This window comes from Hyla sarda, chromosome 4 (genome assembly GCF_029499605.1).
Source record: "Hyla sarda isolate aHylSar1 chromosome 4, aHylSar1.hap1, whole genome shotgun sequence".
Lineage (NCBI taxonomy): Eukaryota > Metazoa > Chordata > Amphibia > Anura > Hylidae > Hyla > Hyla sarda.
In genome coordinates this window covers 381,686,260-381,700,109 of record NC_079192.1, presented here as the reverse complement: position 1 = coordinate 381,700,109, position 13,850 = coordinate 381,686,260, and the positions used below count along the sequence as shown (strand labels likewise).

The 13,850-nt window shown below is 43.0% G+C and overlaps 1 protein-coding gene across 1 annotated transcript in view; it reads left to right on the top strand.

Annotated features, from left to right (window-relative positions):
• Positions 1-13,850, top strand: part of SLC6A7 (solute carrier family 6 member 7) — a 145,321-nt gene that overhangs the window by 76,150 nt on the left and 55,321 nt on the right. Inside the window, exons 7-8 of the mRNA XM_056516947.1 lie at positions 2,441-2,544; positions 3,550-3,674. Of these exons, the coding sequence (XP_056372922.1) occupies positions 2,441-2,544; positions 3,550-3,674 (229 nt within the window). The remainder of the gene's footprint in view (positions 1-2,440; positions 2,545-3,549; positions 3,675-13,850) is intronic.

Sequence of the window (13,850 nt, the reverse complement as noted above, 5' to 3'; positions counted from 1 at the left end):
GATGGGGACAGGCAGTTGAGAGGCAGCAGAGGAGTAAGCAGGAGTACGTGGTAAGTGACGGGCTAGGATTTGCATGCGGGCGCATCCTGCGATGCGAATCCCAATCCCGCCGGCAGCAGGGCAGAAGGGAACAATGCGCTTGCGGCCGGTGCGGGTGGCCAGAGCGCAAAGTGTTACACTTCCATTTGGGCAATGCACTGACCCTGTCGAATAACCATCACATTTTGGTTCTTGTGAACAACTCTCAGATCCTCATGCTTACCAATTTCTCCTTTTTCCAATACATGAACTTGAAGAAATGACTGTCCACTGCCTCATAATTCCTACACCATGACGGATACCAGTTGTTATGACTGGTACCTTTAAAGGGGTACTCCATTGGAAAACATTTTATTTTTTTATTTTTTTAAATCAACCGGTGCCCGAAAGTTAAACATATTTGTAAATTACTTCTATTTAGAAATCTTAATCATTCCAATACTTATCAGCTACTGTATGCTCCACAGGAAGTTCTTTTATTTTTGAATGTCCTTTTTGTCTGACCACAGTGCTCTCTGCTGACACCTCTGTCCATTTTAAGAACTGTCCAGAGTAGGAGCAAATCCCCATAACAAACCACTCCTGTTCTGGACAGTTCATAAAATGGACAGAGGTGTCAGCAGAGAGCACTGTGGTCAGACAGAAAGGAAATTGAAAACGAAAATAACTTCCTCTGTAGTATACAACAGCTGATAAGTACTGGAAGGATTAAGATTTTTAAATAGAAGTAATTTACACATCTGCTTGACTTTCTGGCACCAGTTGATTTAAAAAATGTTTTTTTTCCAGTGGAGTATCCCTTTAAATACAGTGGGGCAAAAAAGTATTTAGTCAGCCACCAATTGTGCAAGTTCTCCCGCTTAAGAAGTTCAGAAAGGCCTGTAATTTTCATCATAGGTATACCTCAACTATGAGAGACATAATGAGAAAAAAAATGAATCCATAAAATCACATTGTCTGATTTTTAAAGAATTTTTTTTGCAAATTATAGTGGAAAATAAGTATTTCGTCAATAACAAAAGTTCATCTCAATACTTTGTTATATACCCTTTGTCGGCAATGACACAGGTCAAACATTTTCTGTAAGTCTTCACACGGTTTTCACACACACTGCTGCTGGCATTTTGGCCCATGCCTCCATGCAGATCTCCTCTAGAGCAGTGATGTTTTAGGGTTGTGGCTGGGCAACACAGACTTTCAACTCCCTCCTAGGGTTTTTTTTTGGGTTGAGATCTGGAGACTTGCTAGGCCACTCCAGGACCTTGAAATGCTTCTTACGAAGCCACTCCTTCATTGCCTGGGTGGTGTGTTTGGGATCATTGTCATGCTGAAAGACCCAGCCACGTTTCATCTTCAATGTCCTTGCTGATGGAAGGAGGTTTTCACTCAATGTCTCACGATACATGGCCCCATTCATTCTTTCCTTTACATGGATCAGTCGTCCTGCAGAAAAACAGCCCCAAAACATAATGTTTCCACCCCCATGCTTCACAGTAGGTATGATGTTGTTTGGATGCAACTCAGCATTTTTTGGCCTCCAAACACGATGAGTTGAGTTTTTACCAAAAAGTTCTACTTTGGTTTCATGTGACCATATGATATTCTCCAAATCCTCTTCTGGATCAAGCAGGGGGACATGTCTGGCAATGCATGATTTGAGTCCCTGGTGACATAGTGTGTTGCTAATGGTAACCTTTGTTACTTTGGTCCCAGCTCTCTGCAGGTCATTCACTAGGTCCCCCCCGTGTGGTTCTGGGATTTTTGTTCCCCGTTCTTGTGATCATTTTGACACCATGGGGTGAGATCTTGCATCTTCCATTTTCTAATAATTGCTCCCACAGTTGATTTCTTCACACCAAGCTGCTTGCCTATTGCAGATTCAGTCCTCCCAGCCTGGTGCAGGTCTACAATTTTGTTTCTGGTGTCCTTCGACAGCTCTTTGGTCTCGGCCATAGTATAGTTTGGAGTGTGACTGTTTGAGGTTGTGGATAGGTGTCTTTTATACTGATAACCAGTTCAAACAGGTGCCATAAATACAGGTAACGAGTGGAGGACAGAGGAGACTCTTAAAGAAGAAGTTATAGGTCTGTGAGAGCCAGAAATCTTGCTTGTTTTTAGGTGACCAAATACTTATTTCCCACCATAATTTGCAAAGAAATTCTTAAAAAATCAGACAATGAGATTTTATGGATTTGTTTTCACATTGTGTCTCATAGTTGAGATATACCTATGATTAAAATTACAGCCTCTCCTCTTTTTAAGTGGGAGAACTTGCACAATTGGTGGCTGACTAAATAATTTTTGCCCCACTGTATCTCTTTAATATGGAATTCACCTTTAAATAGTTGAATATTTTCCAGCCTATTCTCAGTCTGCTGTTTTACCATATATCTAATTATAGGTCTGGATAGAAGCCGCTCTGCAGATCTTTTATTCCCTCGGGGTTGGATTTGGAGGACTTCTCACATTTGCATCCTACAATACTTTTCATCAGAACATTTACAGGTAAATATGTAAATCGCCTTCCTTCCAGTTCTCATGTCAAATCTAGTGAAGAACTTTTGCAAGAAAGACTGAAAGGAGAAGGAAAACGAATGTCTGTCCCAGGAGATCCGACCATGTGTATGGAGCAATGTATTTTGTCGTAATATATTCCACTAATGAGACAATGTGGACCTCCTGGATAAGTCATTTCAACTACAGATCGCTGCAAATAGATTAGGATTGTTGCTTTCAATTATTATTATAGGTTAAAAAGAGAACAAATCAAGGTTATTATTTTTTTTAATTTTTGTATATTGAATAGGTTCGCAATTTCCCAATATACAGATACAGTAAAATTCCCCCAAAAGACCACCTCTTAGAGAAGACCATCCTTTTATCAAAAGTAAATTTCCTCTAACTGTTTTAGTTCAACCAACATGCAGTCTTTGAAAATAGACCCCCCCCCCCTACTTGAAGACCAATTATTTGCAAAAGTGCATAACTTTTACTTGTTGAGAGGGGTACTGTGGAGGAAAACATTTTATTTTATTTTTTTTAAATCAACTGGTGCCAGAAAGTTAAACAGATTTATAAATGACTTCTTTTAAAGAATCTTAATCCTTCCAGTACTTATCACCTGCTTTATACTACAAAGGAAGTTGAGTTGTTCTTTTCAGTCTGACCACAGTGCTCTCTGCTGACACCTCTGTCCATGTCAGGAACTGTCCGGGGCAGAAGCGGTTTGCTATGGGGATTTGCTCCTACTCTGGATAGTTCATAGACAGAAGTGTCAGCAGAGAGCACTGTTGTCAGACAGAAAAGAGCTACACAACTTCCTCTGTGGTATACAGCAGCTGATAAGTACTGGAAGGATTAAAACCATTTTTATAGAAGTAATTTAACAATCTTCTTATCTTTCTGGCACCAATTGATTTTTTTGAAGAAAAAAATGTATTGTTTTCCACCGGAGTACCCCTTTAAACTGGAATACCACCTCAAGTCACACGTTTTTACTCTGTATTGCAGGGACACTTTCATTGTCACATTAGGAAATGCCTTCACCAGCATTCTGGCAGGATTTGCTATCTTCTCCGTCTTGGGTTATATGTCCAAAGAATTAGGTGTTCCAGTAGATCAAGTAGCTAAAGCAGGTAAGAATAACATCTGACATTTTCCATCCCTTGACCATTTATGTGTAACTGGATTTTATGTGGATTAGGATACAGGGCTCCTTTCTCTTCTTAACCCCTTCCTCCCTTCGCTTCTTCAGCTGGCCATACATATAACTGACAGCCAAACATGCATCCCCACATATACTCCCTATCCCCACATATACATGCACACTTGGCTGCACATGTATGTGCATGTATTCAGAATAGGGAGGGTAGTGAAAGTGGTTCCCACAACTGTGAGAATGCCAGCGTGTTGAATGCTTGTCAACCCTGACATCTGCCATCTGAAAACCAGCATGAACATTAGATGATGAGCTGATCGTACTGATATTGGCAAGTTTAGCCAACTAAATTTACACGTACGACTAACTTTAGTCTTTATTTACATGCATTACATTAATGCTCAAGGTACTACACATTACAGATCATGTCACACTTCTGCCACTGTTGTGTATAAGTACCACTTAGCTAACAGTTGATAGGAAAGGGGTTTTGATGGATGCGATGGTTCTACCTTTAAAGTGTACCTGTCCTAAAAATTTTTTTTTTACATAATGTAGATATTACCATTATATGTATATTTGTAATATACATTGGTTAAAAAGAAAATGTGTATATTTGTGTCCCTGCAGCTATTGCCTGTGTGTCTCTATAAGGAGTCCAAATACAGGAAGTGAGGGTGGACAAGCAGGGCTCTGTGCACTAAGAAAAAGCAGGACAGTGTGCAGTGAGGTTCTATAACATGCTCCTTTTATAGAGCCTCGGTGCACACTGTACATACATCAGGATGACTGACAAGCCAGGAGCCTGCACAGATCCCTGCTTCTCCTGCCCTCACTTCCTGTTTTTGGACTCCTCATAGAGACACACAGACACTAGCTCTAGGGACAGCATTTTTTCACCTCAAATTTTTTTTCACCCAAAATACACAATTTTTAATCAACGTATATTACAAATATACATATGATGGTATTATCTACATTATGTAAAAAGTTGTTGTTGACGACAGGTACACTTTTTCTCTGATAGCACTATTATAGGGGAACTATAGGACTTGGTATATGAATTTTTTTACTTTTATATGATATAACAGAGTTGTATTTACAGTAAGTGCACCACATTGTTGTGTTATGTGCACAGTACGGCAGCATTGTCTATGTACTATGTATAGTGACATTATTTGGGGCTGCTGCCTCTTCTAGCCATCAGAAGGCACTGCCCTAATACACTAATGCCCTGTTCATCCCTGGTTTAAAGTTGAATTATCTTCCTATAGCCTTGAAAATTATAGGTAAATAACTAATGTTCCCTATGAAGAGTATTGGAATTACTTCTATAGCACTAAAAGGAATGTGTCAGAACTCAGAACATATTTTTTTACATTTATTTTTTAGAAATGTTATATCATTAAAAAAAAAATCTTGAAATCATGCAGTCTTTATTCTGATCGCTAGGCTTAACCTTTTAGCTGAGACATCCTGTAGAGCACTTTCCAGCAGTGTCCTCCTTATCACAGACAGGAGTATAGTGAAAGGTTAAACCAGTATATACATAAGACAATGATGGAAACTCAGAGGCCAGCATCCCTCCACCTAAGGAATGATTTCTGGGTGCAGAGCATGCCCAGAAAATGTTCCTATTTTTGGGCAATCTATTGCATCTAGGTTCATGGTTCATATCTCTAAATGCTGTTGAAAACAGTTTAGGCAAGATTGCAGCCCCATTATAATCAATTTAAAGTGAAATTTTTAAAAAAAGTACAAACATAAACAAAAACAGACTAGAAATGAACAGGTATTATCTCTCTAATCAGTAATAAAAATAAAAATAAAATTAGGGATACATTTCCTTTAAGACTTTTGGCTTCCTAAAGGTATGTTTAAACTGATCTCTTAGTTTTTAATACTTTGTGTGCATGCCCAAAAGTGTTAATAACTTCTGACAATTCCTTTTTTTTTATTTTTCCTTTTTGATAACTTTAAACGAATGACAGCGGATCTGCAGCATGTGTTCAAATCCCCTGTAGCGCCACCAAGTGGGAAATGAAACATGACACTACTTCAGTATTGATCACGGCATCTGAGGGGTTAATGGCAGACATATGATGCGAGCCCAGCTCCTGGGCTCGCTTCATAGCCGGGATGGGACTCGAGTCGTACATGTACGTCAAAGGGAATTTGTCATAAAAAAATGACCCATTGTTTAAATCACGTTTTTATACGAACCATATTTTTAAAGAATTTTTGGTGATATTTTCTTCTGATTTAGCATTTTACTATCTATTTAAAAAAAAAAATGACATCTTGTAGTTTCCATTCTGATTACTAAGGCTTAAACTAATCTGAACTGAACTTTGGAGAAAATATGGACGAGACACGGCGCCTTCTTGTAGTAGATGGTTGGAAATAAAGGATAAAAACTAGCCCAGGTGTTTACCAAAAAAGGCTATTTTTATTCAGGATGCAACTTAAAAGTTTCGAACCCGGACCGGGTTCTTCGTCAGGCAAGTGGATTACAAACAGAGGTGGCGGCAAATTAAAATATCCAGTCCAGCTGACTGCTACCGGGTCACGGGGTCACGGTCAGCTGGAGGTTACAACTTAAAATTAGCATACAACAATAAAATTGGCATAAAATAACAATGATCGTAGTGTTAAAAAGATCAAAACATTAAGACAGCTAGAAATATTAAGGTTTGAGTGCTTTTGGTAATTTGAGTGCAGTGTTGATCTGGGGTTCTCTGTTTGATGCTGTTGAGTCAGGTGGACAACGCAAGCAGTTCCAACTGTGTATATTTGGAACGTTAGTTTAATTAAGGGATGCAGTTTTGTTACCTAGTACATATGTAGCTTGTTGGAGTCGCATGATTGCACATTGGGAGATATAGATCGCATGGTTGTACCATTATGGGCACTTCTGATTGTATATACTTTTGATATGGTTAGGCTTTTTCTTTGGTTTGTGGTTGAAAAGTAGTTATGTGTGGCTTGATAATTTGCCGCATGGTAATACAATTATGCGTACTTATGCTTGTATATTTTTTCTTGATATGGTTTCGTTTTTCTTTGTTGAAAAGTAATTTGTAGTTCGTGGGGGGCTTGATAATTTATTGCCAGCGCTGGAGACACATGAGTTTGGTCGCACTCTGGTCCGCAACCATCCGCAACCCAGAGTGGGACCAAACTCATGTGTCTCCAGCGCTGGCAATAAATTATCAAGCCCCCCACGAACTACAAATTACTTTTCAACAAAGAAAAACGAAAGCATATCAAGAAAAAATATACAAGCATAAGTACGCATAATTGTATTACCATGCGGCAAATTATCAAGCCACACATAACTACTTTTCAACCACAAACCAAAGAAAAAGCCAAACCATATCAAAAATATATACCAGAAAATATATCAGAAGTGTGCATAATGGTATAATCATGCGATCTATATCTCCCAATGTGCAATCATGCGACTCCAACAAGCTACATATGTACTAGGTAACAAAACTGCATCCCTTAATTAAACTAACTAACGTTCCAAATATACACAGCTGGAACTGTCCACCTGACTCAACAGCATCAAACAGAGAACCCGAGATCAACACTGCACTCAAATTACTAAAAGCACTCAAAACTTAATATTTCTAGCTGTTTTAATGTTTTGATCTTTTTAACACTACGATCATTGTTATTTTATGCCAATTTTATTGTTGTATGCTAATTTTAACCCCTTAAGGACCGGAGTTTTTTCCGTTTTTGCACTTTCGTTTTTTGCTCCTTGCCTTTAAAAAATCATAACTCTTTCAATTTTGCACCTAAAAATCCATATGAGGGCTTATTTTTTGTGCCACCAATTCTACTTTGTAATGATGACAGTCATTTTGCCCAAAAATCTACGGTGAAACGGAAAAAAAAATCATTGTGAGATAAAATTGAAAAAAACCCCCGCTGTTTTGTAATTTTGGGGGCTTCAGTTTCTACGTAGTACGTTTTCCGGTAATAATGACACGTTATCTTTATTCTGTAGGTTCATACAAGTAAAATGATACCCTACTTATATAGGTTAGATTTTGTCGTACTTCTGGAAAAAATCATAACTTCATGCAGGAAAATACGTTTAAAATGGTCATCTTCTGACCCCTATAACTTTTTTATTTTTTTGCGTATGGAGCGGTATGAGGGCTCATTTTTTGCGCCGTGATCTGAAGTTTTTAACGGTGCCATTTTTGCATTAATAGGACTTATTGATCGCTTTTTATTATGATCTTTATTCACTTTTTTTTCTCCCTTTTCTTTTGCAGTGTTATAGCTCCCTTAGGGCCCTATAACACTGCACACACTGATCTTTTACATTGATCACTGGTTTCTCATAGGAAACCAGTGATCGATGATTCTGCCGCTTGACTGCTCATGCCTGGATCTCAGGCACTGAGCAGTCATTCGGCGATCGGACAGGAGGCAGGTAGGGACCCTCCGGCTGTCCTGTAAGCTGTTCGGGATGCCGCGATTTTGCCGCGGCTATCCCGAACAGCCCACTGAGCTAACCGGCACTTTTTACTTTCACTTTTAGCCACGTGGCTCAGCTATTAGTGGCGGGTCCCGGCTTCACTATGACGCCGGGCCCGCCGTGATATGATACGGGGTCACCATGGGACCCCGCGTTATATCACGGGAGTGGGACCAAGGACGTACTCATACGTCCTTGGTCCTTAAGGGGTTAAGTTGTAACCTCCAGCTGACCGTGACCCCGTGACCATGTAGCAGTCAGCTGGACTGGATATTTTAATTTGCAGCCACCTCTGTTTGTAATCCACCTGCCTGACGAAGAACCCGGTCCGGGTTCGAAACTTTTAAGTTGCATCCTGAATAAAAATAGCCTTTTTTGGTATACACCTGGGCTAGTTTTTAGCCTTTATTTCCAATCATCTACTACAAGAAGGCGCCGTGTCTCGTCCAAATTTTCTCCAAAGTTCAGTTACGTTTTACCGGACCTGCCAGTCACGGTCAAGGACGCAGAAGCAGCCACTTACTCACCAGCATCGGTGATACCGCTTGGAGTTCGGCTACGTGCGAGTCTGCATGCACATCGAGGTATGCCCTTAGCGCAATAGGACACGGTAAGGGGCATTAACTTGCTCTTGCTCATCATAATTACCAACAGTATCACACTAGGAGCGCACCTCTTTCTTTCTTTTTCTTTACATTAAACTAATCTGAGACTTTCTGTTTTGTACAGATCATTTCCCAGTAATTTCCCAGAGCAGACAGGAACACAGTGAAAGATGACACTAGTATATAGATAACACTTGATCCATCACCATTCACAGCAGAGATCATCCTTCCCCTTCCCTGTAGACTGACCTATGAAAAGTTCAGAGAGAATGCCCATTTGTGTCTTTAATGGGACATGTCCTGTCTATTGTTGTCTCTGTCCATTTGTTTTGCTGTAAAGCATATCAGTAAATACTGCTAGAGACAGCTCAGGCAATATGAGCCTCCATAATAATGTACAAAAAAAGGAAGAAAAAAATATGTTTCAGTTTTTGCCTTTAATCAGCACAAAATAATATAGGTGATACATTCTCTTTAACAATAGAGACTGTTTTAATTTGTTGGCGTCTAAGGACAAGCCGACTCCTCCTAAGACGCAAACAGTGTAAGGTACAGGCTCCTGAGCCTGCACCATACCGGTCGGCTCTCAGCTGATTTCTGCAGCTGAGTGCCGCCGTTAATAGCCGACATGAGGCAATCGATGCGGCCGTCTATTAACCCTTTAGATCGCCACTGTCAAAGCTGACAGCGGCATCTAAAGAGACCTTTAAACAGTCCGTGGTGGTCCATTCCTCCGTGGTCCAGTCCCCCCGTCCCCCCCAGCAGCGCAATCGCGGGGGAGCGATTTACTTCTGAGGTTACAAAATGGTGTTTTATTTTTAAAATTTTGCCCCACAAATATTTTTTTCTGGTTTCACCATAAATTTTATGGTGAAATTATTAAACTTGATTAAATTGGTGGAGCAAAAATCAAGCCCTCATATGGGTCTGTAGGTGGAAAATTGAAAGCGTTATGATTTTAAGAAGGTGAGGAGGAAAAAACAAAAGTGCAAAGATGAAAAAAAAACGTGGTACTTAAGGGGTTAATCAATGAGAAAAACATTATGGCCCTCATTTACTATTGCAAACCCAACATGCTTTGTCGGGTTGTGCGCCAGATTCGGAAAGGGGGCGTGGTCACATACAGGGGCTTGTTTCCAACATTTTCACAAAAACCCAACATATTTACTAAAGTTTCCACAGAAAATGTAGTGGATTTTTGCTGAGGAAAACCCTACAGATCAGAGCACGTGTAAAAAAAGCAAAGTGTAGGGAAAGTGGAAAATGTAGGGAAACCTTAGTAAATACCTTGGAAAAAAAATTGTAGGGAATTAAAATTCACAAAGAAACCTACACAACACTCTTAGTAAATCAGGACCTATGTCTTGATTTTATATAAAAAGGGTGAATTGTAAATCTTCTGTCCCTTTCCCATTTAATATGGAGAAAATTATGTTTTTCTCATCTATTTAATATAACGAAGTACTTTTAAGAAAACTGACACAAATGATGACAATTATATTATACCATCATCTGTTTCACCATTTGGCATCTGCTTATAAGAAAAAAGAAATCTGGAACTTAAGAACAACAATAGGCGTAAACACAGACTAAGCTGCCGAAGCTGCAGGGGGCACATCCCAGGACGCCCCTGTAGAGCTGAAGGTGATTCAATTAATGTCACTTAGCTCATTTTTAGCGCTGTCATCTCCAAGATGCCGAACATCAAGCTGTGATTTGGGCACACCATGCACTTAAATAATGCAGAGACTTGATAGGCCTGGAAAAAGGGATTTCAATTTCTTTAACTTAACATTCAAAAACATATTACCGTATATACTCGAGTATAAGCCGAGTTTTTCAGCACGATTTTTCGTGCTGAAAACACCCCCCTCGGCTTATACTCGAGTGAACTCCCCCACCCGCAGTGGTCTTCAACCTGCGGACTTCCAGAGGTTTCAAAACTACAACTCCCAGCAAGCCAGGGCAGCCATCGGCTGTCCGGGCTTGCTGGGAGTTGTAGTTTTGAAACCTCCGGAGGTCCGCAGGTTGAAGACCACTGCGGCCTTCAACATCATCCAGCCCCCTCTCACCCCCTTTAGTTCTGAGTACTCACCTCCGCTCGGCGCTGGTCCGGTCCTGCAGGGCTGTCCGGTAAGGAGGTGGTCCGGTGAGGAGGTGGTCCGGGCTGCTATCTTCACCGGGGAGGCCTCTTCTAAGCGCTTCGGGCCCGGCCTCAGAATAGTCACGTTGCCTTGACAACGACGCAGATACGTCGTTGTCAAGGCAACGGCTCTATTCCGGGCCGGAAGCGCGGAGAAGAGGCCTCCCCGGTGAAGATAGCAGCCCGGACCACCTCCTCACCGGACCACCTCCTTACCGGACAGCCCTGCAGGACCGGACCAGCGCCGAGCGGAGGTGAGTACTCAGAACTAAAGGGGGTGAGAGGGGGCTGGATGATGTTGAAGGCCGCAGTGGTCTTCAACCTGCGGACCTCCGGAGGTTTCAAAACTACAACTCCCAGCAAGCCCGGACAGCCGATGGCTGCCCGGGCTTGCTGGGAGTTGTAGTTTTGAAACCTCTGGAGGTCCGCAGGTTGAAGACCACTGAGGGCGAATGATGAGAAGAGGATGATGAAGGGGGGGGGGGGTGTGGGGATGATGAAGGGGGGTGGGGATGATGAAGGGGGGGGTGTGGGATGATTACAAGGGGATGATGAAGGGGGGATGTGTGGGATGATAAGGGGATGTGTGGGATGATGACAAGGGGATGATGAAGGGGGGATGTGTGGGATAAGGGGATGTGTGGGATGATGACAAGGGGATGATGAAGGGGGGATGTGTGGGATAAGGGGATGTGTGGGATGATGACAAGGGGATGATGAAGGGGGGATGTGTGGGATGATGACAAGGGGATGATGAAGGGGGGATGTGTGGGATGATAAGGGGATGTGTGGGATGATGACAAGGGGATGATGAAGGGGGGATGTGTGGGATGATAAGGGGATGTGTGGGATGATGACAAGGGGATGATGAAGGGGGGATGTGTGGGATGATGACAAGGGGATGATGAGGATGTTAATGACGGGTCTGGATGATGACAGGGGGGGATGAGGTATTTCCCACCCTAGGCTTATACTCGAGTCAATAACTTTTCCTGGGATTTTGGGTTGAAATTAGGGGTCTCGGCTTATACTCGGGTCGGCTTATACTCGAGTATATACGGTACATTATTTTCCCCCGAGAACTCCACAGCTCCAGCTCCACATTCTATATCTCTGCTGGGTGACATTTAAAAAGATATTTAACATTTTCTGCTGAACTTCAGCACAGACGAATGTGTTCTATCAGCTTTGGAATTCATAAAGGACTCTTATAATTTCCCTTAAAGGAGTAGTCCAGTGTTGAAAAATGTATCCCCTATCCTAAAGATAGGGGATAAGTTTCAGATTGCGGGGGTCCGACCGCTGGGGCTCCCTGTACGGGGCCCCGGCTCGCTGGCCAGATTGCGGGTGTCGACCACCGCATGAAGCGGCGGCTGACACGCCCCCTCAATACAGTGCTACGGCAGAGCCGGAGATTGCCAAGGCAGCGCTCCGGCTTTGCCATTGAGTTGTATTGAGGGGGCGTGTCAACACGCCCCCCTTCCCGCGGACTGCCGGGACCCCCAGCAGTCGGACCCCCGCAATCTGAAACTCATCCCTTTTCCTTAGGATGAGGGATACATTTGTCAGCACTTGACTACTCCTTTAAAATATGTAAAGTAAAATGGGTAATATTTCTCCTTGAGGAGACACAATTGCTGGTGTGAGGAGCTTTAGAGGCCTTTTGCCTTTGATGCTCCACACACCAGTAATGATATCTCCTCAAGGATGCTTACAGACTTTGAAGCTCCACACACCAGTAATGGTGTCTCCTTAAAGGAGAACTCCGGAATATAAAAATTGTCGCCCATACTGCCGGCAGTAAAAAAATAAAGATGTACATACCTTCCTCTGCTCCCCCGGGGCCTCCGGTAACCGGCTCCAGTCTCCGCCGCGATCCACTTCTTGGTTGCCGGTGGTCGGATGAATCAGCCAATCACCAGCCGCAGCGCAGTCCGACTCGGCCGGCGATAGGCTGAGCGGCAGTGTGAAAACACTTCAGGACACAAAATTCTTCACTACACCGGCATCTGCGGCTGGGGCCGAAAACGTCACACTGCCGCTCAGGCTATCGCCGGCCGAGTTGGACTGCGCTGTGGCTGGTGATTGGCTGATTCATCCGACCACCGGCAACCAGGAAGTGGATCGCGGCGGAGACCAGAGCCGGTTACCGGAGGCCCCGGGGGAGCAGAGGAAGGTATGTACATCTTTATTTTTTTACTGTCGGCACTATGGGGGACAATTTTTATGGTCTGGAGTTCTCCTTTAAGGATAAATCTTACCCCATTTACCTGGTCAACAAGCTAACACAAGATCAGCCAGAATACTCTACTCTGTACTGATGAGGAGCAACAAACCTCAAAACAGCACTTTCTGCAGATGGGTACTCTTTCCTTCTAGAGAAATCTCTGGCTTGGCATTAAAGGGCTACTCCACTGCTCAGTGTTTGGAACAAACTACTCCAAATGCTGGAGCCGGCGCCGGGAGCTTTTGGGGAGCGGAGTCTTCACCAGAGCCTGCTGCAAGGCAGGATGGGCCTGCTGCGGCAGGCGACACCCAGGTCGCTACCCTCAACACGGCTCGACCACACAGGTAGCTGGGCAAGGCGAGGTACCGAAGGATAAAGCAGTAGCGTAGTCAAACGTAGGAGAAGGTCAAGGCAGGCGGCAAAGGTGCGAAGTCAAATAATGTAGCGGGAAGGTCTGGATACACGGGTAAGGCAAACAGGCAATATGGAACGCTTAATCTCATGCTAGGGGCACTGAAGATCCGGCAGGGAAGTGTGGGAGGTGCAGGGACTTTATAAAGTAGTTTTAGGTGCAACAACTAATTATGGGCGCACTGGCACTTTAAACTTCAGAGCTCCGGCACACACACCCTAGGAGATGGGCGCGCAAGCTGAGATACAGAGGAGAAGGCAGCAGCGGA